Source organism: Chenopodium album, chromosome 4, assembly GCF_948465745.1.
Source record: "Chenopodium album chromosome 4, dcCheAlbu1.1, whole genome shotgun sequence".
Lineage (NCBI taxonomy): Eukaryota > Viridiplantae > Streptophyta > Magnoliopsida > Caryophyllales > Amaranthaceae > Chenopodium > Chenopodium album.
Genome location: NC_137837.1, coordinates 72,919,591 through 72,947,383, shown reverse-complemented (window position 1 = coordinate 72,947,383; position 27,793 = coordinate 72,919,591). Strand labels below are relative to the sequence as shown.

General features: G+C 35.8%; 2 protein-coding genes across 2 annotated transcripts; both read right to left on the bottom strand.

Annotated features, from left to right (window-relative positions):
* Positions 1–2,427: 2,427 nt before the first annotated feature.
* On the bottom strand, positions 2,428–5,384 carry LOC145627237 (disease resistance protein At4g27190-like). Its single transcript, XM_081679626.1, has one exon. The coding sequence runs from the start codon at positions 5,139–5,141 to the stop codon at positions 2,595–2,597; it is 2,547 nt and encodes an 848-aa protein (XP_081535752.1). The 5' UTR covers positions 5,142–5,384; the 3' UTR covers positions 2,428–2,594.
* A 2,568-nt stretch (positions 5,385–7,952) lies between these two features.
* On the bottom strand, positions 7,953–18,930 carry LOC145628123 (uncharacterized). Its single transcript, XM_081680440.1, has 5 exons — positions 18,896–18,930; positions 9,436–9,538; positions 9,275–9,334; positions 9,070–9,168; positions 7,953–8,045 (listed from the first exon to the last, which is right to left on the bottom strand). Exons 1-5 carry the CDS (start codon positions 18,928–18,930, stop codon positions 7,953–7,955), a joined length of 390 nt encoding a protein of 129 aa, XP_081536566.1.
* Between the last annotated feature and the right edge of the window lie 8,863 nt (positions 18,931–27,793).

Here is a 27,793-nt window from a genome sequence, read left to right as displayed (position 1 = left end):
TGTGATGATATTGTCCTTTGTGCTTTAGTCATTAGTCCTATTTTTTATACTGGTGAAAAACCTTTTGTCACAAAACCACCTAATTAAGGAACAATTATTAGATCAAGAATGCTAAAGGTTTGCAATCAAATACAATGAAAAATTGTCTCCATAACATTTAGAGATTGTAGCCTGATTGTAGAGGATGACGTGACGGGTAAGGATGATGATGTAACAGGTAAGAGGTTAAGCTGCTTTTATCTGCTATTTAGCCTGTACATATCTTCAAGCTTATACTAATTAATATTTATAACTTTCTTTTTCATTTAGTTATTAGTCCCTAAATTTATAGCAGATTACTTGTTGGTTGTTAGGAGAATTAATTCTTATGCTGCAATTTTGCCCATCTCATTTGGTGAGTAGATCAATAATATTTGGCTTAATTTTTTTTTTCTCTTAACACTGGAAAACCTTACAGTATATAAACTTTAGTTTCTATAAACTCTGAGCTAATTTTCCTTGTAAAATTTCTTTTTATAAAAAATCCTTGAATGTTCAAAAAATTTGGTTAATGTAACTCCAGAAATTTTATAATGAACCAAATTTTATAGTTATAATGAACCCTATAACTTAGCTCATGGTGATCATCCTAGAATGCAGTTAGATACTCATGTGCTCTTACTGGTCCCAACTTTATCAGGATGTTCTTAATAATGATCATCGACACTGATTGCTCGAATTAAGCTAGATTTTGCTTAGAGCTTCCTGTTTGTGAATTCTTCTACTAATTAATAGAAGAAAATCAGAGAATGAATACGTACTCTAATGTACCTCAGATAGTTCAGTAACACAAATCTGAATTCAATATAGCAAAATGATGCCTCAGCTGCTGAATACTTAGGCAATCTAAAGAAGGTATGGGATCAGCTTCAGATTTTAGAAGGCAGTCCTGAATGCACTTGTGGACCAATAATGAACCGCAACTGTGGCATGTTCAGAAGTTCTTGAGAGTTGAGATAGATCAGAGGCAAAATGATGCAAGTTTTAATAGGTTTCAATAGAAATTTTGATCAAGTGAAGACAAACTTGTTAAGTTCTGATCTTTTACCTAGCATCAATAAAACTTATAACACCCCTTCATAAATAAATAAATAAATAAAGATTATTAGACCTTTGTAACAAGTTAATTAAGTAACAGCATAAGATAAATAATGTCACACCTAGTTTCGAAATTAATGCAGCAAGAGCTTCAATATCAGAAGAAGGATTTTTAGAAACTGAGAACTGATGTAATGTGTGAACATTGCAAGAAGAATATTTTAATACTCAACTGGTATTCTAGGTGCAGGACCTATTGAAAAAGACTAATCAAGCAATTCAAAAGTTGGTGGAGAAAATTATGCCATGGATCCACAATTATCTCAGATATATAGAATGAGGAGATGAAGATGATGAAACTGCAGATTGATGATAATTATGTTGCAGATAATCCTTTGGCTGCTATTGCTAAAACTGTCAGCTATGCAAGTACTTCTATCACTTCAAATGGTTTGCATTATAATAGAAAAAGTTGGACAATTGAAACATCTAGGTGAAAGTGTGAAACTGCAGGAGCAATCAGAATTCATGTTGGTTTGCCATATAAATTTTGGTATTGTAATATGGTTGTTGCTCATATTATTAATCAGCTTCCTAAAAATCTTAATTCTGTTTTGAATTGGAAAAGTCCTTATAATTTTTGTTCTCAATAGGAGACCAGAATATGATGATCAATAGGTTATTAGATATATATGTTACCTTGCTGAAAAAGAATTAGCTAAGTTTCCACCCAGCGCGAAGAAATGTATTATAAGTGGTTAACTTGTAAGAGTATAAATTGGTTGATCTTGAGATTACAAAATGATTGTTTCAAGTAAAGATGTACTGTTGTCTTCAAAGAACACATTTTTGCTCTCTAATTATACATTTCAGACATTATATTATCTTCTTCTACTATTAAACATTGCCTTGTCATTCCAGCTTTAGTTCCAAATTAAACCTGAACCACATATTCCTATATCTCACTGTCCTATTTCTCCTGATTCTAAATCTCAGAATTCTATACCTATTACCTCTGCTCTTCCTGGTTTTGATTAATTTTTTCCTAATTCTGAGCAAAAATCCAGTCTGTTCCTGTCAGAAATTCTACAAGGTCGAAACAATTTCCTAGGAAATATGAAAAGTTTATTGTTTCTAAGCCCTACAGAAAATAATTTGTAGTTTTAAAGTCTTTTCTGACACTAGCAGGCAGTACCAAATCTCACACTTTTGGTTTTCAATCATTTTGTCATTGGCTAAATGCTATGGAAGAAAGAGGCTAATCAGAAATTTCGGCCATTTTCATAAAACAGTTAAAGGCATGCTGAAGTGGGAAAAAATTATTAGAAATAGTTCAACAAAAAAAAAAGTGTTAACTGTTGACACTAATTTAGCTATTTACCAGTAATCACCTTGTACGAGCAAGCTTCAAGACCTTTTTCTGGAAGTTAACAGTTGTGCAGCAAGTTTTGGAACCCAAACTTCTTGCATCTTGAAACAAATGACATACACTCATTGTCTATTTGTCTTGTATGGACTTATGCTGAGCCATGAAGATTAAGCTGGATACATCCAGCATTTGTTGACTGTGGTCTGTTAATCAGACTTAAAAGTTGATTCGCATCATGGGGATGATCTTTCCGTAACCATTGCCACCAATGTGGGTTGTTGGGAAGAGAATCCAAAGAAGAAGGAGAGGAATCACAAAGAAAAGCTATCGAGAGTGGCAACATGTCCAGCTTTGGGCATTCATCTGCACAAAATTCTTGAAGACTGGTACAAAACATTAGCCCACTATATATGCACCTTAACTTCGGTAGATCCCACAACTTTAAAACCCTTAAACTGGGAAGAGTAAGGAAAAAATTGGTAGGATAGGCATTCTCAAGGGCAGCGATGGCTGAACAATTATTGGCTACAGCAAATATCTCCACCAATTCCGCACACCCAGCAACATGAATCTGTTGAAGACATGGGAAAAGGATCTGCCCCTGCTCAAACAGATTGAGGGGAAATAACATCTTGATTCTTGAACATGCTTCAATCATCAAGATCTTCAGATGAGAAAAGATCCCAGATGGTGATACTCCACCTAATTCAAGCAGTCCTTTCAAATCACATAGATCAAATAGTTCAAGATATTCCACAGTTTCAAGAGGAGGATAGACAGAGGGAGAAGAATGTTCTTGTGTGCCGGACAATATGTACTCCAAACCTGTACATTCACGGACATGCAAATTCTTCAGCTCCTTAGCTTTATAAAGAGAAGGGAAAATATCTTCCAGGCTTCTACTTTCCTTCGTACTACACTTGTCAATCTCCAGCAATTGCATATCATGTGGAAGCCAAGGGGCAGGTTCCTTTTTCCTGAACTCTTCTCCTGAGATCACCACTTCCTTGTTCAATAACCTACCTGGTCCCTCGGAGTCTCCATCCTGTTTATAAAGCCAAAACCCGTAGTAGTGTAGCTGTTGAAAGTGTTGGGATTCTATGTACTTGTTAAAAGCATCCACATGTGATAATTTCCATCCACAACTTACCTCCTCCAGTTCCCTTAAACCTTCCATTCCTAATGGTGCTTCTTCTATCCCTGTACCATACAGATTTAATACTCTTAGTTTCCTAAGCTTGGCAAGTGAGGGTACGTAAATTAGATTGGCACAAAATCGAAGTAAAAGCAGCCTAAGATTTTCAAGATCAGAAACAGAACTTGGAAGCCTCTTAATTTTAGTAGCAGATAAATCAAGGACTGCTAGTGAGCTCATATGCACAAAGAAAGAGTCCGGGATTCCTTTCAAAGGATTCTTATGCAGCAACAACACTGAGAGTTTGGGACATCTAGGTGACATATGATAAGGAATTTCCTCTATCTTATTATCCATCAAGGACACCTTAACTAGATCCTCGCTCCAATGTCCTTCTCCAGGTAATTGTTCAATCTGCAAACCAGGTTTAGCCATAAAGCGAGGATGGTTTTGAGTAATGAGAATCGCCATGTCTCTTATCACATCATGCATCTTCACACACTCAACGCAGTCAGGCCCAAAGGCTGATTCAAGTAAACAAGCATTTTCCAGTTTTTTTAGTATAGTGTATCCCTTGTTTACTTGATCTTGCCTGCTTTCTATGTCATCCAACAATCCCTCCATAACCCAATGTTCTATTAATCCCCCTCTCCATATGGGATAATCTTCCGGATATAATATGCAACTCAAGAAACACTGCTGGACTTTTTCATCATTCAGGCGATCATAACTATATTTCAGTTTCTGTAGTACATCATTTTCCATATCTTCCAGCCTATGGACAGGATTTCTCAATTCAGCTAGAGCATTTTGCCACTCAAAGATGTCATATACTCCTCTCATGCTACATGCCATTGTAATAATCGCAAGTGGCAAACCACCACATTCTTTAGCAACTAGTTCAGCTTTCTGTTTTGCTCCCATAGAGAGTGCTTCATAATTTTCAAGCTTGTCGATGAACAACTTCCAGGCTTCATTGCCTGCAAGAGGCTCTAGTTTAACAACAGCTTCTTTGCATCCCATTCTTCGACATACCTCTAATAAGCGAGTGGTTAATATGACCTTGCAACTGTTTGCTCCAACTGGGATACCAATATCCTCTATTGAGACGTGTTTCCACATATCATCTAGGATGAATATGGTTGGTCCCATGTTGGCTAACCTACTATGGAGAATGGCAGCTCTCTTCTTCTCGTCTTTTTCAATGGAAAGATCAAGACAAATTGCTTTTGCAATGTTGTGCTGCAACTTGTACAAGCTACAATCTTGTGACACAGTAACCCAATAAACATGCCCGGAAATTCTAAAATCATGAAGGAGTTGATTATGTACGTGCATCAACAACGTAGTTTTTCCCACACCACCCATTCCATACACCCCAATCATAAGCACATCATCATTTTTCAACCACAATGATATTTTGTCAGCAGTCACTTCGAGCATTTTTCCAACTAAATCTGTTACCACTAACGGAACACGCCTGCTATTGCTATCATCCAAAATAAGTCCATTCTGGAACCTACCATGCTCAAGCAGGTCTTCAATCTCTTTAGTTAGCATGTCAACACGCCTAGTGAGCTGAGAACGGAATCCATGTTCTTTGGCTTCATTGCTTATATTTCCAAACTCAGTTCTTTTCAACTCTACATGTCTGAGCCAAACATCAACCTCTCTTTTCCGTTTCTTTCCTGGCTGGATTTCAGCATTCTCAAGTTCTAAACGAACATCACTTTCCCGAGCACAAAGCCGATCCCATTTATTCCGAAGTACCACCAGCTTTTGGCTACTATCAGAGTTACTGCTTATCCAGCTATGCAACAGGTTCATCAGTACCTTATCCAAGAAAATTACTTGAAAATGTCAGGCAACAATTTTCTAGCAAAGTTAGCTTTACTAGTAAAACTTTAATCCACTGAATCCCATAAAAACTAAACTTAGCACTATATTGTGAGCCAAAAATCATCAGGTTCATAAGACGTTAGTCTTATTACTGTCAAACTTTGTTCACAGATGTCAGAAATCCGAACGCGATCCAAATCTAAGATTTACACCACATTAGTCCACTAATAGTCCCGGTTTCCAAAAAAAAAAAAAAAAAGTCCAATAATAGTCCCGGAATTAATCTAGATTTATTTCTGGGGTTATGACATTTCAAAACTATCTTACAGTTCAACAAGTAGATTAGCTTCATTACTTTCCTAATAAGATTGGGTTAATGAATAAAGCTTGGATTTATAATCCAATAATTGGCTAATTGCACAATATTTATAAGGCACGAAATATCATTGTACATTAAGTATACCTCCAATTTCCTAATACTAGTCAAATAATAATACAATATCCTGAAGATGTCAATCACACTTCATTAATTACATACAGTATGTAAATAGTATATTCCTACAATCCTACCAAATAAGAAATAATACCTAGAATTCAATAAGAAAGAAAGTGCAGATCTATAATTTCTCATGCACTAGTTTTTCCGGGATTTTGAGTCAAAAGTCAGCAAATTTAAAGGGTAGTTTACAATTGCTGATTTGGTTGATTATATATTTATATGTACAGTATAATCAAATCAATGCAGAAAGAAATGCTCTTTTTTGGAAGCTGTCAATAGATAGAGAGAATTTTTTTTTTTTTTTTTACTTTTTCGAAAGAGAATGAAAAGATCAAATTTTTAGGAGTATTCCGTACCTTTTATGACAACTCTGTAGTAGTTTCTGAGATGCAGCAAGACTCTGAATCTGGAAAGAAGAGACAAAATGTAAAACTAAAGGAAATTGCTGATTGGGTTTGACCCTGAAAATTTTTAGCACACTATTGAAGTCAGTACTGGGGTACCAATTCTAAAATTAATCCACAGTAATCCAAAAAAATAAATAAGTACGGAGTAAATAAATAAAAATGGTCAATTAGGGTTAAAAAAAAATGGTCAATTTAACTAAATCACTATTATTAAAACAGAAGATGATGACATAATCATTGCCCACGCGTCGCTTTCTTAATAAAAATTTACCCGCCTAAATGCAAGTTTACAACTAAAGCCTATCAATTTATTGTAAGAAATAAACAATCTAAATAGCACACTAATAAATGACCTCTTACATTGAACTATGAATTAGACGACGTTAAACAGATACTATATCATAATGATGAAAATAAAAGAATTAAAAATTGTGTATACTTATTTATATTCATGTATAATAGTCATTTATATTTAAAATGTACAAATTAAAAATAGGTTTTATATAAACCGTGCATTGCACAGGTTCTAACCTAGTAAATAATACTTCTTTCGTTCTTTTATTATTGCACCACAGAGGTTGGCACACTTTTTTGGGTAGTGGGATAAGGGAAGAGAGAGGGTGCTAAAATTACAAAGTTATTCATGTAATGCAAGCATAAACCAAAGAATCAAGTGGCAAAAGTAAGGATATATTGGATATTTGTAGAGTGAATAGAGATGTTTTGTTTTTAAAATAGAAATTGTGCAATATTTGTAAAACTTCCTTAGAAGGCAAGGGTTGCAATAAATAAATAAAATAAAATAAAATAAACGGAGGAGGTATTAAATAAAAGTAATTTCAATTCAATAAAAATAATACGAGAACAATAATTATAGTAGAATAAATCAATTATAATGGAGTCATACCTAATTATATAATATGAACAGAAAATTGCCATTTTTGGTAGTAGTGAAACTAATAATTCATTTAATTGAGATCAAATTGTAAGGAAAAAATGGGAGAATTACCTACACTAGGTGAAAATAGGCAATTGGCAGCGGTTCAAACCCGGTCTAAGGCACCGATTTGAACCGCTGCCTATTTGAGGGGTGCCAAAAACATGCTTTTTGGCACCGGTTCAAAACCGGTGCCATAGGGTGTAATAGGCACCGGTTAACCGGTGCCATAGGGTGGAATAGGGACCGGTTAACCGGTGCCTAATACTGCTCTCCCGCCATTTTTTTTTGGTGGTGGATAGTTTAGGCACCGGTTGCTGCCTAACCGGTGCCTTTTATGTAATTTTTTTTTTTTTTGGTTTTTTTTTTTTTCCAATCGTGCAATAATATTTTTTAAAAAAAACCTGCAATAATAATAACTTGTAATTCCAGCAATCATATTAAATATAATAATTAATAATTTTATTATTATAATAACTAATAATAATATTATTAATTATTATATACAAAAATAATATTAGATACAAGAATTCAATTATATATATAGATATAAATATTCCCAAACGCAGTACAAAAAAAAAAAAAAAGTTGCTTACATATACAAATAATAGTAAGTACACATATATAATGAATAATAAGTTATATATAGTTCAAAAGTTAACATAAATAATTTACAATTACAATGCCATTTACATGTTGAAGGTGATGAAAGACGCCAACATGTCACGAACTTCATTAAGCTCCTTGATTGTCAACGGACCATCCTTTTGGACCTTGCAAAACTTGAAATACAAAAACATTATTTTAAAAATAATTAATTAGGCAAACAATATGTATTTTATCAAATATTACCTATATGACTTCTATATAGCCCATTTACTACATAACTTATCAAATGAACTATTTCTTTCTCATAACATGTCAGTATTGGATAGTTGTATGTGTGTAAGCCCTAAAATTGTATAGGAGAGCATTTTGTTAAGGTTTATGACGGTTTTTACCCAAAATGGCCCGAATATGGCCTATATGACCTTACTTTGCCCATTTCCTACATTTCTTATTAAATGAACTTTATTTATCTCATAACATGTCAATATTATCTAGTTATAGGTTTATAAGGAAAGAAATCACATCAAAAGAGCATATTAACACAAAATGGCCCTAATATGGCCCATATGACTTCTATTCAGCCCATTTTCTACCTTTCTTGTGAAATAGCCTTTTTGTTTCTCATAACATGTCATTGTTGGATAATATTAGGTGTCTAAGGCTAGAAATCACATCAATATAGCATTTCAAGAAGTTTAACAACGCATTTTACTCAACATGGCCCAAATAGGGCTTATATGACTTCTATGTAGCCCATTTTCTACATTACTTATCAAATGAACTATTTCTTTCTCATAACATGTCAATGTTGGGTAGTTGTATGTGTGTAAGCCCTAAAATTGTATAGGAGAGCATTTTATTAAGGTTTATGACGTTTTTTACTCAAAATGGCCCGAATATGGCCTATATGACCTTACTTTGCCCATTTCCTACATTTCTTATTAAATGAACTTTATTTATCTCATAACATGTCAATATTAACTAGTTATATGTGTATAAGGAAAGAAATCACATCAAAAGAGCATATTAACACAAAATGGCCCTAACATGGCCCATATGACTTCTATTCAGCCCATTTTCTACCTTTCTTGTGAAATAGCTTTTTTGTTTCTCATAACATGCCATTGTTGGGTAATATTAAGTGTCTAAGGCCTGAAATCACATCAATATAGCATTTCAAGAAGTTTTAGGACTTACCTCATCAAGCTGTTGAGTGTCCGTACAATGAGTCACAATGTCAAGCATGAATCTCATCACATACAAAGCACAATCAAGTCCATTCTCTTGTTGTGCGCACTAGCATATGACAAACAAATCACATCAGTGAAACATGCAAAGGAAATGAGCAAATATTTACTACCATAGATTTTCAAGATAATCACAATAATATCATGTAAATTACCAACGGTGTCTTCCATGTTGGACCCTTTGGAGCACGACAATGTAGCTTCTTCATAACATTGTAGTATAAAAAAATACATTCAAATTTGATTAGTCGTATGATTACTAAATTAGTTATTATTAGCAATAATCATCACTGTAGGTTGCTATATATATTTACTTTTGCAATATAGACTTCACGAGCCACTTCTCCGATGATCGAGCTGAATCAAGGTGATAAATTGTGTTAGTGGAATTACAAATCACCATGAGGCTCCAATGCTCCCTACATAAGTTCACAATAGACAAGGTAATTAATATTTAGGAGTCAACATATAATGAGGCCAAATCGATTGAATTTGACATGGTTAGACTTACTCTCTATAACATAGGGCGAATATGAACTTGTCTCCCGCACGCGCTGATTCCCTTATACTTTGTTCAACATAGTACAACACGTCATGGGGGTTGCCTATGATTTTAGTAGTGGATAACTGCTCGGGGCATAACCACCCAACTTTACAAGGAGAATCAGTGTCAGTTAAGTGCTCCTGTAGTACTCTGCGTGCATGAACATTGATTAATTTATCAGATGTAGGATAATCACCATCAATTTGAATAACTTGAAAAAAGTATAGATTATGTGGGCATTGAAGTACCTCATGAATGTTTGAATGAGGGAAATGTTAAGATTTGCACCACGTAGAAATTCCTTCACATCTTCTTTGCTGATCCATGCAATTGCATCCTCATCATAGTGGAACATTGCCTTAGGAAGTGCAACTTCCATGGGATCGACCAAATGACAAGCACGGTTGTGAAGAAAGGTCATGTCAGTAGAGAGAGATTGAAGAACAATGTCTTCAACAAGTGGAGTAGGTGGCATGGGTGAACCTTTCGAAGAGTGCAACTTCGACGCTTCTTCACTCTTGGACTGTTGTTCACTTAGCTTCTTCTTAGGTTGATCAATTCTTGTAGGCTTCTCCACCCTCTTTCTCTTTGAAGTTTTGCTTCCATTGGAAATCTGAAATAGTTTGAGAAATAATAAGTTTCAACTCACAATCACTTATAATAGCCAAGTGAGTAGCCATTTCGGCTCAAAATGGCTTTATTTTGATGAATTGGACCCAAAAACTTAGAACTTGGCGATTTTTATGTAATTTCAAATGAAAAACACTTATAAATATGTGATTAGGAGTTGTTTTGAGATGCAAGGAGTTTATAAGTTGAGAAATGAAGAAAATAGGCAAGTGAGTAGCCATTTCGGCTCAAAATGACTTTATTTTGATGAATTGGACCCAACAACTTAGTACTTGGCGATTTTTATGTAATTTCAAATGACAAACACTTATAAATATGTGATTATGAGTTGTTTTGAGATTCAAGGAGTTTATAAGTTGAGAAATGAAGAAAATAGCCAAGTGAGTAGCCATTTCGGCTCAAAATGGCTTTATTTTGATGAATTGGACCCAACAACTTAGTACTTGGCGATTTTTTATGTAATTTCAAATGAAAAACACTTATAAATATGTTATTATGAGTTGTTTTGAGATTCAAGGAGTTTATAAGTTGAGAAATGAAGAAAATAGTCAAGTGAGTAGTCATTTCGGCTCAAAATGGCTTTATTTTGATGAATTGGACCCAAAAACTTGGAACTTGACGATTTTTATGTAATTTCAAATGACAAACACTTATAAATATGTGATTATGAGTTGTTTTGAGATGCAAGGAGTTTATAAGTTGAGAAATGAAGAAAATAGTCAAGTGAGTAGCCATTTCGGCTCAAAATGGCTTTTTTTTTATGAATTGGACCCAAAAACTTAGAACTTGGCGATTTTTATGTAATTTCAAATGACAAACACTTATAAATATGTGATTATGAGTTGTTTTGAGATGCAATGATTTTATAAGTTGAGAAATGAAGAAAATAGTCAAGTGAGTAGCCATTTCGGCTCAAAATGGCTTTACTTTGATGAATTGGACCCAAAAACTTAGAACTTGGCGATTTTTATGTAATTTCAAATGACAAAAACTTATAAATATGTTATTAGGAGTTTTTTTGAGATGGAAGGAGTTTATAAGTTGAGAAATGAAGAAAATAGCCAAGTGAGTAGCCATTTCGGCTCAAAATGGCTTTATTTTGATGAATTGGACCCAACAACTTAGTACTTGGCGATTTTTATGTAATTTCAAATGACAAACACTTATAAATATGTGATTATGAGTTTTTTTGAGATGCAAGGAGTTTATAAGTTGAGAAATGAAGAAAATAGCCAAGTGAGTAGCCATTTCGGCTCAAAATGGCTTTATTTTGATGAATTGGACCCAACAACTTAGTACTTTGCGATTTTTATGTAATTTCAAATGAAAAACACTTATAAATATGTAATTAGGAGTTTTTTTGAGATGCAAGGAGTTTATAAGTTGAGAAATGAAGAAAATAGCCAAGTGAGTAGCCATTTCGGCTCAAAATGGCTTTATTTTGATGAATTGGACCCAAAAACTTAGAACTTGGCGATTTTTATGTAATTTCAAATGAAAAACACTTATAAATATGTGATTATGAGTTTTTTTGATATGCAAGGAGTTTATAAGTTGAGAAATGAAGAAAATAGTCAAGTGAGTAGCCATTTCGGCTCAAAATGGCTTTATTTTGATGAATTGGACCTAAAAACTTAGAATTTGGCGATTTTTATGTAATTTCAAATGACAAACACTTATAAATATGTGATTAGGAGTTGTTTTGAGATGCAAGGAGTTTATAAGTTGAGAAATGAAGAAAATAGCCAAGTGAGTAGCCATTTCGGCTCAAAATGACTTTATTTTGATGAATTGGACCCAACAACTTAGTACTTGGCGATTTTTATGTAATTTCAAATGACAAACACTTATAAATATGTGATTATGAGTTGTTTTGAGATGCAAGGAGTTTATAAGTTGAGAAATGAAGAAAATAGTCAAGTGAGTAGCTAATTTACCTCCTTATTAATCAACTTCACCCATGCACGTGGTCAATCAACGAAGCTACCTACAGCTTGCCAAAGCGCTGTTATCTCAACCTCATACTCATCATCGTCAATGTCCTCTACCAAAGTAGGATCATGATCGTCCGCCATGAGATATAAGCACCTGTCAAAGCAATCATAAAACAATATTAGTGTATAGTAAAGTATATGCATGATAGTTATTATGGTTATGTAGAAGCTATTTATGCCAGTTTCACCTACTTATTATGGTCCTATAACCTTGTATATGCATGATAATGAGTACAAAATGCCAATTTCAATCTACATATGGAAAATAGGTTGTTAGAATGAATAAATGTTAGTTCATACACAAAACAAAGGAGTTGGGTTAAGTAGAAGCTATTTATGCCAGTTTCACCTACTTATGGTCCTATAACCTTGTATATGCATGATAATGAGTACACTTAGGCAATTTCAAACTACAAATATATCATTTTCGCCTACTTATGCTCCTATATACATCATAACTAAACTATATTTGCAATGAAACCATTACTAACTTTTAATCAAACTACCTCATTCTGAAATTCCTTCGTTGTGGTCTGATCGCATATAACCTGCTTCGTTGTCTATGTCATTTAGTACTCCAGGTCTAGGAACAGTGAAAGGTGTTGAATCATCAAACGCATCATATTCTTCCTCATCCTCAACATCTCCAATGCCTAGGATTCTTCTTTTGCCAGCTAGCACTATAGACCATTTTGAATCCATTGGGTCAGTTACGTAGAACACTTGCTTAGCTTGAGATGCAAGGATAAATGGTTCCGCACTATCATTCAAGTGGCCAAAATCTACAAGAGTAAAGTCCTCATGTTTGACGTTACGCCTGATATTATCAACCCACTTACACTTGAAAAGAGCAACCGTGAAGTCACAATAATCAAGCTCCCATATTTCTTGAATTCGACCATAGTATGAAAACTCTGCATCGACAGGTGATTTATCCTTAGAACTTGCAAACTCCCTTGACGATGCCACAAGAGTTACACCATTGTTTTGGGTGGAGGAAGATTTCAAATCACGAGCCTCGGTCCAAAAAGTGTACCCATTGATGTCATATCCCTCAAATGAACGGACATCATCCCTAGGACCGTACGCAAGCCACCGTACTGTATCGGTCACATTAGTATCATTCAATCCACTCATTACTCGTTCACAAAACAAATCAACAAATTTCTTATTATGCAACTGCATAAGTGCCCTTTCACCTTTGGATGGAAATTCGGCACGCAAACAAGCCATGTGCTCGTCTAAATATGGGTGCACATCTGAAACATGGTGCAACACATAAAGGTGTGCTTGTAAGAACTGATCTCGGTCTGGTGACATTCGTTTCGACCCAATTGTGCCATGACCATCAAGTCTACCTTCATGTCGAGAAGTAGGAAGACCAATAGGTTGAGCAAGGGCTATGTAGTCCGCCACAAAGTTACCTATCTCCTCACCCACTGTCCCTTGCATTATACTTCCTTCAGGGTGAGCTCGGTTCCGTACTTTATCTTGTAATGTACCCATGTGTCTTTCAAAAGGGTAGCACCACCTCATGAACACTGGACCGCACAACTTAATCTCACGCACCAAATGAAGAACCAGATGAACCATTATGTCAAAAAATGAGGGTGGGAAATACATCTCAAATTTGCACAAAGTCACAACCACATCTGCTTGCAAAGCATCTAGTGTACAAGGATCAAGAACTTTGCTACAAATTGTATTGAAAAACGAACAAAGGCTTGTAATCGCTTCCCTCACGTGTTTCGGTAGAATACCACGGATTGCAATCGGTAGGAATACTTGCATCATAATGTGACAATCATGGGATTTCATACTTGTCAGCTTCAATTCTCCATTTAAGGTTACAAATCTTTTCATGTTAGATGAGTACCCTGATGGAACCTTAATGCCGTACAAACATGCACAAAACATACGTTTCTCTACCCTTGACAATGTATAGCAAGCCGGGGGTAAATAATTCTTTTCATCCTTCCCTTTACCCTTAACTTTCTTCTTTGACGCATCTTTGGCCTTTCCCTTTCCCTTGCTCTTCTCCTTCCCTTTTTTCGAAACACTTTCATCTTCTATTCTCGGCTCCTTCCCCTTTCTAACCTTTTCTTGAGGCCACAATTCTGGACGAATCCCCATCTCTTGCAAATCTAACCGTGCACCCTTTCCGTCCTTTGTTTTGCCTAGGATATTCATAAGCGTCCCCAAAAGAGCATCACACACATTCTTCTCTATATGCATCACATCAAGACAATGCCTAACGTCATGTTCTCTCCAGTACGGCAGCTTCCAAAAGATTGATTCTTTCTTAAACAGAGCAGCTGAGACCACAGTTTTTTCTGATTTTCCAAACACCGTTCGTATCCCTTTCACCCGAGCACTAATCTCAGCACCAGTCAATGGTCTAGGCGCAGTATCCTCTTCCACGGTTCCATCGAATGCCTTTTTCTGCCTACGGTACGGGTGATCACGCCTAAGGAACCTTCGAGTCCGTAGGTAGACATCTTTGTGAGAATGAGTCAGGTATACGCTTGATGTGTCATCAATACATATGGGGCATGCTTTTTTCCCTTTGACCTTGTACCCACACAAGTTGCCATATGCATGGAAGTCATTCATGGTCCACATAAGGGCTGCACGCAATGTGAACATCTCGTTCTGATGAGCATCGAAAACTGAAACCCCTTCGTCCCACATCTTTCTCAAGTCGTCAATAAGCGGCGCAAGGTAAACATCTATGTCGTTTCCAGGTTGCTTAGGACCAGTTATTAGCAATGAAAGCATTACATACTTACGTTTCATGCACAGCCAAGGAGGCAAATTATAAATCACTAAAAGTACCGGCCATGTGCTGTGTTGGGTACTAAGAGTGCCAAATGGATTCATCCCGTCCGTGCACAACCCAAGCCTTAAATTTCTGACTTCATTACCAAATTCCTCAAACTTCAAATCAATGTTCTTCCACTGTGGAGAGTCAGCTGGATGCTTCAGCATTCTGTTTTTCTTTCTTCCCTCTGCATGTCACCTCAAGTTTTTAGCGTCTTTTGGTATTGAGAACAGACGCTTAAACCTTGGAATAATGGGAAGATACCACAACACCTTAGCAGGAGGTCCCTCCGTGCCAGGATTGCAACTCATGCGCTTGTACCGCGACCGCTTGCATCATGGACACTCCTGCAGTTTTTCATACTCATTTCGATACAAAATACAGTCATTAGGACATGCATGTATCTTCTTATACTCCAAACCAAAGGGACACATGAGCTTCTTTGCGTAATAATAAGACTTAGGAATTTCATTCCCATCAGGCAACATATCACTTAATGCGGTCAATAAAGAAGTAAAACTGATGTCCGTCCACCCATGCTTCGACTTAATGTTGAAAAGTGTTAGCACGGCCGATAGTTTGGAGTATTTTTTACACCCGGGATACAAAGGCTTTTTGGAAGCCTCCGATAATAATTCAACTACTTCACCTTCAACACCTTGCAACATCTCATCCACTTGTTCATCCTCGACCTCATCCGCCTGATCTTCATCGGCTCCATACTCACCATTATCAACAATATACTCATCATTCTCGTATTCCTCGTCCACATGAATGTCAGTGCTTCTAACACGCACATCATTCCGATCAAGATCCCCACTGTACTCTCCACTTTCTCCGTGCCAAATCCACACATGGTAAAATTGCCTAAACCCACGACATAATACATGATCTCTAATGATTTCAACACTATCGACCACATTCACACAATTACAATCAACACAAGGACAATAAAGGCCTTTGCCTCCCAGTGTGCGTTGATAAGCTAAAGCCCTCTCGCAAAACTCTTGAACCCCATTCCAAAATTCCAATGTATCGCGTCTACCATACATCCAACCACGATCCTTCTCCATTTAGTAAATTGTCTCTAAACATATATATAGCACCATATAATTATAATGTGTAAGTGCTACATATTTTATATATGTAAATCAAATTCAAGTACAAAACGTGAATATACCATTCATATAGTGAAAAAATGCATGTTTCCAAAGGGTCCTTATCACTCCAACCTAACCCCTTGAATGTCTACTCTCACTAGTGAATGTATGTCAACTTTCCAATTTTAAGGAAAATCCGGCAGCATTTCCCCCTAGTTCTCCAAGTACACGATGTAGATAATTAATTACCCACATATGTACCCAGAGAACATAGTGAGGAAATGGTAAGCCAAGATGTTCCTTAAAATCGAAAAGAAAACATACATTCACCACCTAAGTGAGAGTACACATTCAAGAACAGTCCCAACCGGGGACTATTCAAGACTTTCTCCTAATGAGAAAGCCTTGAACGGGTATCTAGGCATATGATGATGAAATTCAAGTATTCTATATATTGTTGTATTTATTTGCAATTAAACAATACACAAGTTGCAATTTCATGAATAAACTTTTATTAAATGGATGAATAGAAAGAAATATAGCTAAGTAAAGTTTAGTAGTCATACCAATATAGCAACTACCCACTTGAGCTCAATATGTAGTCCTCAAGCTAATTAAACTCTTGCTTCAATTCACAAATCTGTTAAAAAAAACACATCATTCATTGAACTAACAATTTTTTCTAAACTAACAAGGTTACTAATCTCTAATTTTTTCAAAATTACCCATCAAAACAACTTAAAAGTAACCATTCACCCATTCCAAAATTCATCTACTTTAGTAACAAGCAAGGTTACTAATCTCAAATTAATTCAAATATACCCATCAAAACAACTTAATATTAACAATTTAAACATTCCAAAATTCAACTTATTTAATAACAAAGTTAACTAATCTCTAACTTATTCAAAATAATCCATCAAAACAACTTCAAATTAACCATTAAAAGTAAAATGCCAAATTTCACCTATTTAATTAAGTACCAAGGTTAATATATTTTCTATAATTATTTCAAAGTATCCACCAAAACACATTAAATTAACCATTAAAACATAATAAAATCCAACTAATTGAGTAACAAGGTTACTAATCTCTAATATTTTCACAATTTCCCAATTATATTCAAACCTAAAATTGAGAAAAATTATATTCAAACCTAAATTTTAATTTACTAACAATGGTTCAAAATGCTAATTAAATTAATATATATAATTATATAATTGGAAAATAATGTAAAAAAAAAAATTTTAAATAAACCTTGAGACAATTAGGGCAGCAGCTAGGAGGAGACTCGGTGGTGACCCTCAGGCCGGTGGCGGGGCTCGGTGGTGGAGGAGCCTCAGGGGGGTGGAAGGATTTTTCGAAATACCCAATTACCGTCACACTCAAATACTACAGCCTCCTTATCATTGATGTAACCAACGAATATTGATCAACTATCACCTGAATTATGCAGGAATTGATCATAAAACGGATAGCATCAAGCCAAAATACCCAATTACAGTCACACTCAAATACTACAGCCTCATTATCATTGATATAACCAAAGCATATCGATCAACTATCACCTGAATTATGCAGGAATTAATCAACAAAGGGGAAAGTAACACTCAAAACATAAAATAATTTCAGCACCAACACAAACAACAAATTAATTTTAGGTTCAAGGGATATAAACAATAAATCAATGAAATACATACACAGAAAAACGAATCAAGCAGAATTTAGCAAAAAGCAAAGAAACCCTACAAAAAAAACCAAATATTTTGCATTGGGTTATACGTTTATGATAAAAAATCTAAAGACCCAATATATCAAAATCATTAATTTCGTGAATTACAACATAATAACTTCAAATATCATAAATTTTACAAAGATTAACATAGGGAAATCATCAAGTTTAATTAGCAATAATTAAAGTACGCACCTGTTCTGGGTGAACCCAGAAGCGATTGCTAAATCAGAAAGATTAAATTTTTTGATAGAATGTTGGTAGAAATTAAGAAGAAATAGGAAAAAATAGGGAAAATAGGGTGATCTGGGTTTTCGAAAGAGAAAGAAAGGGAAAACAGAGAGAGGAAGGATTGAAGGCGGCCGGTTTTCGAAACCCTTGGTGGCCGCCGGTGAAGGTCACGGCTGTGGTGGAGGGAGAGAGAGGAGAGATTGAAGGCCGCCGTTTTTCGAAACCCAGCTCTAATGAAACAGTAAGGAATGAAGAAGGAATGAAAGAGAAAGAGAAAGAGAGGAAGGAGAAGAAGGTATAGTCCGCGTTTTTTTTTAAATTGGGTCCGGTTCAATTGGCACCGGTTCAAACCGGTGCCTTTTTAATTTTAGGCACCGGTTCAGGCCAAACCGGTGCCTTTTCTCTTCTTCTAAAATCCCGCCCATTTCTGGACCGGTTTTGGGCACCGGTTTAGCCTGAACCGGTTCCATATGGGGGGTGCCTAATGCTTTTTTTCTACTAGTGCTAGTTGGCTAGTTTTGTTGAGCTACAACATTGACCAAAATTTGATTTTCCGTGGACAACATCAAGAACACTATTTCATCGGAAGCCAAAAAGTATTAAACTTTACCCATGTGATTCAATTACTAGTTGAGAAATTTAAAATTGTTTAAATTAAAGATTTGAGGTTGATAAATTATATGGGTTATTTATCGAGGAGGGAGCCTCAGTTACTCACACTGACCAGTGTTTATCAAGGGGTAAGTTTGTAAATTCCATCATATAGTGAAGGTTAGTTTTGAAATGTCTAATCAAAAATTTTCGAACTAATTTCCCATTGATATAATCGCAGAAATCTTAACTCAATCACATACCAATTAAATTCGGTTATCGCTTCAAATGTGTTTCAAGAACCTGGAATTATTTAATATGTAACCCTCATTTCATCACATCCTGGCCTACATTGCTCACAACTCATCTTCATCTTCATAGCTTATTGTCGGTCGACATGTCACCGAGTCAAAAGAGAAGGTAACTCAATTCAACTTAGTTGAGATCTCTAACATTTCATCACTTTCTGCAAATTCTCATTATTTAATTTTAGAACTAGTTATAACTTAATTATGATTGGAATTCTAGACTACATGTAGTAGTAGCTTCTAACAATGGATTGCTTCTATTTTCGATTAGTCAAAGTTATTAGGATCATGAGTTCATGACCCACTTATTTTTTTTGAAAAAAATTTGAAAGATGATTTAATTAACATTGAATTATTTAATATGAAAATATTGCGGATATATTTTCCTAGATATTAGAGTATATTTGATAAAGTTTGTTTATGGTAATTATGTTTATCTTTGTGATTGTTTCCTAATTTTTAGGTTACCAAAGATAAGGTAATTCTAGGTTTTTCTTGTACTCTATATATTAAAGTTCCCTAATTAATGAGAATTAAGCTGAGTATTCACAAAGTTTAGCATGGTATCAGAGCCAAAACCTACCTATTCTTAATTTTTCTTTCTTCTTCTTCTCGTAAACAATGGGGAACGGTGATGATACACCACCACCTCCACCACCCAAAATTGAGATTAATTCTCCCTTTTACCTTGAGCTACAAGATCGGCTAGGTGATTTTATAACCCCTCAACGATTAAAACTCGACAATTTTAATTATTGGGCTCACGCCATTCATACGTATTGCTCTTTCTTCTCCCCGCAAGTTTGGTTTCTTGGATGACAGTATTTCAACCTATGTTCCTACTTGTTCCAAAGATGGTTGGGTTACCATTCAATTTATGCTTGTTTCTTGGTTAATGAATACCATCGATCTGGAGGTAAAATCGATTCTTTCTCATTATGATAATGCTAAAAATTTATAGGACAATTTACATGAAAGGTTTTGCCTTGTGAATGGTCCTCGCATTCAACAAATAAAGTCTGAAATTAGTCATTGTGAGCAATCCCAATCGATGTTTGTCGCTGTTTATTTCAGTAAGCTCTCAATTTTGTGGGATGAACTTGACAAACATGAGCCCCTAATTTCTTGTAAGTGCGGGAAGTGCTCCTGTAGTGTTGGAAAACAACATGTTGACAAGAGGGATGGAGATCGTTTACAACAATTTTTGCTTGGTTTGTATTTAGAGTACTATGCTCCCCTTCATTTTGACTTTGTTATCACAAGATCCCCTGCCCACATTAAACAGGTTATTTCAACATATCAATCAAGATAAGCGTGTCCGTGGTATTTCTCATAACAAGGAAGAGCAACCCTCGACATCGACGCTCGATTTTGCAGTTCGGTCAGGGGCTGGCCGAGGCCGTGATGTATCTGACAAACCGCCGGTATGTGATAAATGCAAAAGAGTCGGGCATGAAACAACCAAGTGTTAGACCGATAAGATTTGCAATCATTGTAAAAAGAAGGGACATGAAGAAAGTAAATGTTATGATCTTCATGGCTGGCCGAAAGGTGTGGGCCGTGGTCAAGGACAGGTGAGAGCCAATGCGGCGTTGGAAGGTGTTCTTGGTTCGGGTCCGAGTTAGTTTGATTCTTCATCCTCTTCTTCTTCTAGTCAATTATTCACAAGTGATCAATGGAAGGCTATTACTTGTTTGATGGGTAATGCTACAATTTCCGATAATCGTTTGAATGGTAGGTAAGTTTGATAATACCTCTTGGATTATTGACACCGGAGCTACGCATCATGTTACAGGAGATAAATCCTAGCTTTTTCACACAAAGAATTTTGAGTGTCCCGTTGGATTACTAAAGGGAGAAACTGTGTTGACTTTTCTAGTTGGTTCTGTTCGTTTGTCAGACAAGATTACTCTTACCGGAGTACTCTATGTTCCGAATTTGAGTTGCAACTTACTTTCAGTTTCACAGCTTAATAATGACCTTAATTGTATTGTCCAATTTAACTCTTATATTTGTGCTATACATGACCAAATAAATGAAGGAGCTGATTGGAATTGGAGCTAGGAGGGACGGATTGTACTACTTTAGCAAATCAGATCCGGTGCATCATGTGGGTGTTGTCGACGCAAGATCTACTTTGGAGTTGTGGCATCGCTGTATGGGTCATCCTTCCGAGAAAGTGGTTTAAGTTGCTTCCTGCTGTAAGTAATAATGAAAGTTTAGATACCAGATGTGAAGTATGTATGTGTGCTAAACATCCTAGGAACAATTTTCCTTTTGAGTGATAATAAAGCATCTAGAATTTTTGAAAAAGTACATTGTGACTTATGAGGTCCACATTGACATGTTTCGTCGTGTGGCGCTCGGTATTTTTTTTACTATTGTTGATGATTATTCTAGAACATTTTGAATTTATTTGTTGGTTGATAAAACTGAGGCGTTTCGTAATTCTTTTGTCATACGTTACTATGGTAGAGAGATAATTTTCCCAAACAATTACAGTTGTGCAAAGTGATAATGGTATCGAGTTTAATTGCTTACTTGAATTTTTAAACACAACTAGCATTATTTTCCAGACCTCTTGCGTGGGTACACCACAACAAAACAGGAGGGTTGAGAGGAAACATAAACAAATTTTAAATGTTGGGAGAGCTTTGAGATTTCAAGCCAAATTACCTATTTATTTTTGGGGTGAGTGTATTATATTCTTGCTATGGCTCATTTGATCATAGAACACCTACGCCTTTACTTCAAAATGAAACTCCATTCGAAATTCTCTTTAATAAGCCTCCTTTCTTTGATGTCATTCGGACATTTGGGTGCTTATGTTTTGCTCATAATCAAAAAACCATTGGAGATAAATTTGCTAGTAGGAGTAGGAAATGTGTTTTTTTCGGTTATATGATGTATCTATTTTATATAGTATTTTACCCCCGTCCCTTGGTCATAATTAGTAGTGTTTTTGGCTCTTTAGAGCCACTTTTATTACTAATTGGTGTTTTCTAGTGTTTTCGTAGATTTGGTTGACTTTTGCAGGGATTTATGCTTTTTGAGTATTTTCCCGAGATATTTTGGAGCAATCACGAGCATTGGAGAAGCACGACCAGATTCAATAGCCCAGGGCCGGTTAGAGCCATCGAACCGGTGATTAAGGGCTCGGTATAGGTGATACCGGGGCATTTGGACCGAGTATTCAAGACCGGAAGAGGAAACCCATATTTGGCCCGAAGAATTGGAGCCCAATCGAAGTCCAAATAGTGGCCCAAATGAGCCGCTCGGCCAAAAAGGCTGGCGCCCAGAGGCGCGCCCGGCCGGGCAGGAGAAGCTTAGGCTGGCGCCCGGTGACGCGCCCGGCCGGGCGCGAGATTAGTATTAGAGACGAAAAGGCGCGACCGATCGGGCGGTGCCTCACCCGATTGGGCGCGTGTATTTATTAGTTGACGCTTAACGTCGTTTTAATTTGTTTTAGTTTAGGATTTTGTACGGAGTATAAATACTTCTCCGTAATACGATTTTAGTATCCCTTCTTCTCCTTTTTACTCTTTCTTTACTCTCTTAATTATTCTCTTAGATTTCTTTTCTCTTAAACCTTTGTTCTTAATCTATTCTTGATTCCAGAATTATTTTGGTAACGATTTCTCTTCCCTTAATCTTAGTTGTTTATTTTATTCCTTTCATCATATCTTATTTTATTGCTTTGATTAGTTTAGTTTTCACCATGTGTGAGTAGTTTTATTTCTAGGGTTTATGGGGATCTAATAAATAATATGAAGGGGTAATTTATTGTTGTTAATTATCAATGCTAGATTAATTTCCTATTGATTGAATTAATGCTCTGTGACTAGATTAGGCCTATCTTTTATGCATGAGTTTGATAACATTGATTCGAGATTCGACAGATGAGAATTAATGTTTAGGTCTAGTTTCAATAGGCAGATTAATTTATAAATGGTTAAGTTGAGATTCGAGAGATGAGATTTAATACTGGTAAATTAATTGTGTGATTGTAATACGTAGCGAAAGCCCTTTACAATCTGGTTAATTGATGCATTGATGATTGACTATTATTGATTGTTGGTATTGCATGATAATTTCTTATTGAATTGTTTTAACGTTTTACAATTGCGGCTTGTAAAAGTGTAGCAATATTAAATTGATGAATCGAGCAGATGTTAATTTGATATTAAAGGCTATTTTCAAATAAAACTTAGATCTAGTAAATTGCGAAAGCCTGTTAGATCTATGGTGATTAATAAATTGCAAGAGCCTGTTAATCGTGTTATTTATGCAATGTTAATGATTGATTACTATGTTTTACCCTGGAGTATTATTTATTGGTGAACCTATACCCTAGATCCTTTCATATATTGTTTTCTCTCTATTCTCAATCTTAGTAGTTTAGTTACTTATTCGAATATAAAGATTGGTTACTAGATAATTTAGATTATATTAATTAATTAGGAGTAAAAAGACTTGTTTCCCTGTGGAGATCGACCCTACTTCCCTATCTACTTTAGTTAGAGGACTTATGAATTATTTTTTATTAGGGGATACGACTTTACCCTATCATTATACGCTTGGGAAGAAAGTTTGGAGGTTGTATGATCTTGAGTCAAAGGTGTTCTTTGTGTCTCGTAATGTTAAATTCTTTGAGGATGTGTTTCCATTTGGTTGCCCGGATGAGGTCAATTTTGTGCCTAGTGAATCGGACTTAAGTTGTGATGTTCATGACAATTTTGTTGAGTATAATTTGCGGGATAAGAATGTAGAAATTTTGGATGATAGCGGAGGGGCGCAATTTGGGGGTGAGGCTGCTACTACACCCAGCACAACATCTTTGGATGCTGGCGTAGGAGAACAACAACAACATCGGCCAGCGCACGATGGCGAGGTGATGCACCTGCAACCCCCAACCACTGATCCACATGATGGAATCCATCAGGCGCTGGTGCGGCAGGTAACCCATCTAGTGAGCAGCAACCCCAAATGTCGCAAAACAGCAGCAACACTGATGCTACCCAGCAGCAAACCGGCATTGTTAGGCCATGGGCCCATGGCCATCGTGAGAAGTTTCCGTCAATTAAATATCAAGATTACGTGACTCATTTCGTGTTTGCTAAAAATCTGCCGCCTTCTCCTCCATCTTCCACTCCTCCTTCAGGTACTCCTTATCCTCTAGCACATTATATAAATTGTGACAATTTTTCTGCGAATTATTGAAAGCTGCTTGTAGCAATTGTAAGTGGTAATGATCCGAAGTCGTTCCGGGAAGCCATGAAATCTGAGGGATGGCGTCGTTCTATGAAGGAGGAAATATAAGCTCTAGAAGACAGTGAAACTTGGACTCTTGAGCATCTTTCACCATGTAAAAAGGCTCTCAAGAGTCAATGGGTGTACAAGACAAAGTTTTTGTCGAATGGTGATGTAGAACGCCTCAAGTCTCGTTTGGTTGTTTTTGGGAATCATCAAGAGAATGGTATCGATTATGGTGAAACGTTTGCTCCGATTGCAAAAATGACCACAGTTCGGACATTCAATTCCTTGCAATTGCAGCTTGTAAAAATTAGGAACTCCATCAGATGGATGTCCACAATACCTTTCTTCATGGTGACCTTCAGGAGGAAGTATACATGAAATTACCTCCTAGTTTTGAGAGTTCGGATCCTACTCTGGTGTGTCATTTGAGAAAGTCGTTGTATGGCTTGAAACAAGCTCCGCGATGTTGGTTTGCAAAATTGACTACAGCTCTGAAAAAGTACGGCTTTTTACAATCTTACTCTAATTATTCTCTGCTTACATATACTAAAGGCATATTAATGTCTTGGTGTATGTTGATGATCTTATTATTTCTGGTAACAATTCCGCTGCACTAGTTGGTTTCAAAGCTTATCCGAGTGATTGTTTCAAGATGAAGGATCTTGGTTCTTTGAAATTTTTTTAGTATTGAAGTTGCCCGTAATTTGAGAGGTTTGTTTCTATGCCAAAGAAAGTATACTTTGGACATCATTTCCGAGTCTGGTTTGTTAGGGGCAAATCCAAGTGGCTTACCCATTGAGCAAAATTATAAATTGGGTCGTGCTACTGGCAACTTACTTTCAGATCCCGAGGCTTATCGAAGTCTTATGGGACGATTGATTTATCTTGGGGTCACTCGACCCAACTTGGCATATACTATTCACATTCTTTCTCAGTTTATGCAGGCTCCTCGCACTGAGCATTGGGAGGCAGCTCTGCGAGTGGTTCGGTACTTGAAAGGTACCCCGGGTCAAGGAATTTTGTTAAGTGCAGATAGTGAGTTGTCTCTGCAAGGTTGGTGTGATTCTAATTGGGCGGCGTATCCCTTGACTCGCCGTTCTCTGACAGGTTGGCTCGTGTTTCTTGGTCATTCTCCCATCTATTGGAAGACTAAGAAACAATCTACTGTTTCAACGTCCTCTGCAGAAGAAGAGTACATATCTATGTTAGGGGCTAATTGTGAGTTAAAATGGCTCAAAGCTTTGTTGTTGAGCATGGGTATTAATCATCCTAAGGCAATTCTGTTATTTTGTGATAGCTAGTCTGCTTTGCATATTGCAAAGAACCCCGTTTTTCATGAACGGCCGAAATACATTGAGATTGATTGTCACTTCGTTCGTGATGCTATTAATGAAGGTCTTATTTCTCCATCGTATGTTTCTACTTCTTCTCAATTAGCTGATATCTTCACGAAGGCTCTTGGGAAGTCACAGTTTGATTTCTTTTATCCAAATTGGGCACTTTTGACTCCCGTGCTCTAACTTGAGGGGCGTATTGCGGATATATTTTCTGAGATATTAGAGTATATATATTTGATATAGGTAATTAAATTTATCTTTGTAATTGTTTCCTATTTTCTACATTACCAAAGATAAAGTAATTCTTGGTTTTGGTTGTACTCTATATATTGATGTTTCATAATTAATGAGAATTAAGCCGAGTATTCACAGAGTTTAGCATAAAAAGGTAATAATCACGAGTAATCTAACAACTCTATATCAATACACTTAATTTTATGCGTGTCAATGATGTGTAGTTATATATATACATCTTCCGTTTCTTTTTAGTTGACAAGTTTCTTCAGTCACTTTTGTCAATGCACAACTTCAACCATTAATATCTTAATTACCGATAAATAAAAAAATATGAAAAGTTGATATTTTTAAAATATATTATATCGTGTTAAATCAAACAAAATCCCACATGACTATATTTATCATTACGTATAATGCAGAAAACATGGTCAATGGGTAGTGAGTGAATAGTGCTAAAATCAAAACAAGTCGACTACAAAAATACGGAGGTAGTAATATATATGTAGTTTAACGTAATAAGTTAATTTTATAAATATTTAATGGATTTTATAATGTTACGTTGTTTGAACCCACATATAATGTCAATCATTGGGTAACTAACTTATACGTATAACTTGAATAGTGAAGCCAATATTTGTGCTATAAATAAAATGGTAAATTACTTATTTCACATAATATAAATTAGAAAAAATTACTTATCATCACTATGCAACGCACGTGTACCTATCTAGTAATTTAATATGTGTCAACGATATGCAATGTAATATATATGTAACTTAACGTAATTTGTTAAAATGCTAGATTTTTTAATTGATTACTGAAACGTGCTCTCCCAACAAGATAATGTCATTTGCTTTACAATTGTGAAATGGATTAGGACAATCAACTGGCTCCAAATTTTGCATTGAGATATAATCTTATCTCCTTCAAATACATTGTGTTTTCGTTACATGATATCTCTAAAACTACTCCACATAGGTTGGTGAGGAATCGAGGATATTACTAACTCTTTTAGCCGTATCCCCCTTCCATTTTAAATTATGTGCTTGCAAAGTATGAGCTCATAACATTAGTCTCACAATAGTACTATTACTCGTTAGGCTGTCAAAATATTGATACAAAATTGCAGAATTATGTAAATATTGTCGTTAAGTCATGAAATTTTATTTTGTCAAACATTTATGTTCTTGAAATTCTTGTTTGCTCTGGTATGTTAAGCTTGCCCAGAGAACTGATTGGTTGCCTCCAGTGTAAGTTGAACCAATCTGAAATACAAAAGCAACAACACATTTTTTTTCACTTCCAATTATATATTTACAATATTGTTAAAGAAAATAAATTGAAAAACCCTAATTTTTATTATAACGACTAAGGTGACCACCATCTCTTTCTGCTTATATTCACATTTAGGGAAAATACTTATTCTAATCCTTTTATTGAATTTGCGTTCAGTTTGCATTTGACATAAACTGACATGCATAAAATTTTTGTCAAAAGAAGCATTTGAATACTTAGATGTATGTCATGCCTGCCTTACATTGGTCAATGCATCAATCCAACACAACATCAAAGTCAAACATGTTATTGAACAACCTATGCGAGAATTTTAATGCTGTGTTGAGAGAGGCTAGAGATAAACCCATTATTACATGCTTAGAGTAGATACATAGGTATGCCATGAGAAGAAATTCAGAAAAGTGGGAGGGTATACAGAGTTACAAAGGAAGATTTATGCCTTATGTAGAGAAGGTCTTAGGGTGAGTAAGATAAGCAGCCAAGGGCTTGATGAGTGGGAGGTGGACACCACTGACGACAGGGTTGTTGTAATTTAAGGCTGAGAACATGCACCTGCAATATATGGATGTTGACCAACATTCCATGTCATCATGCATG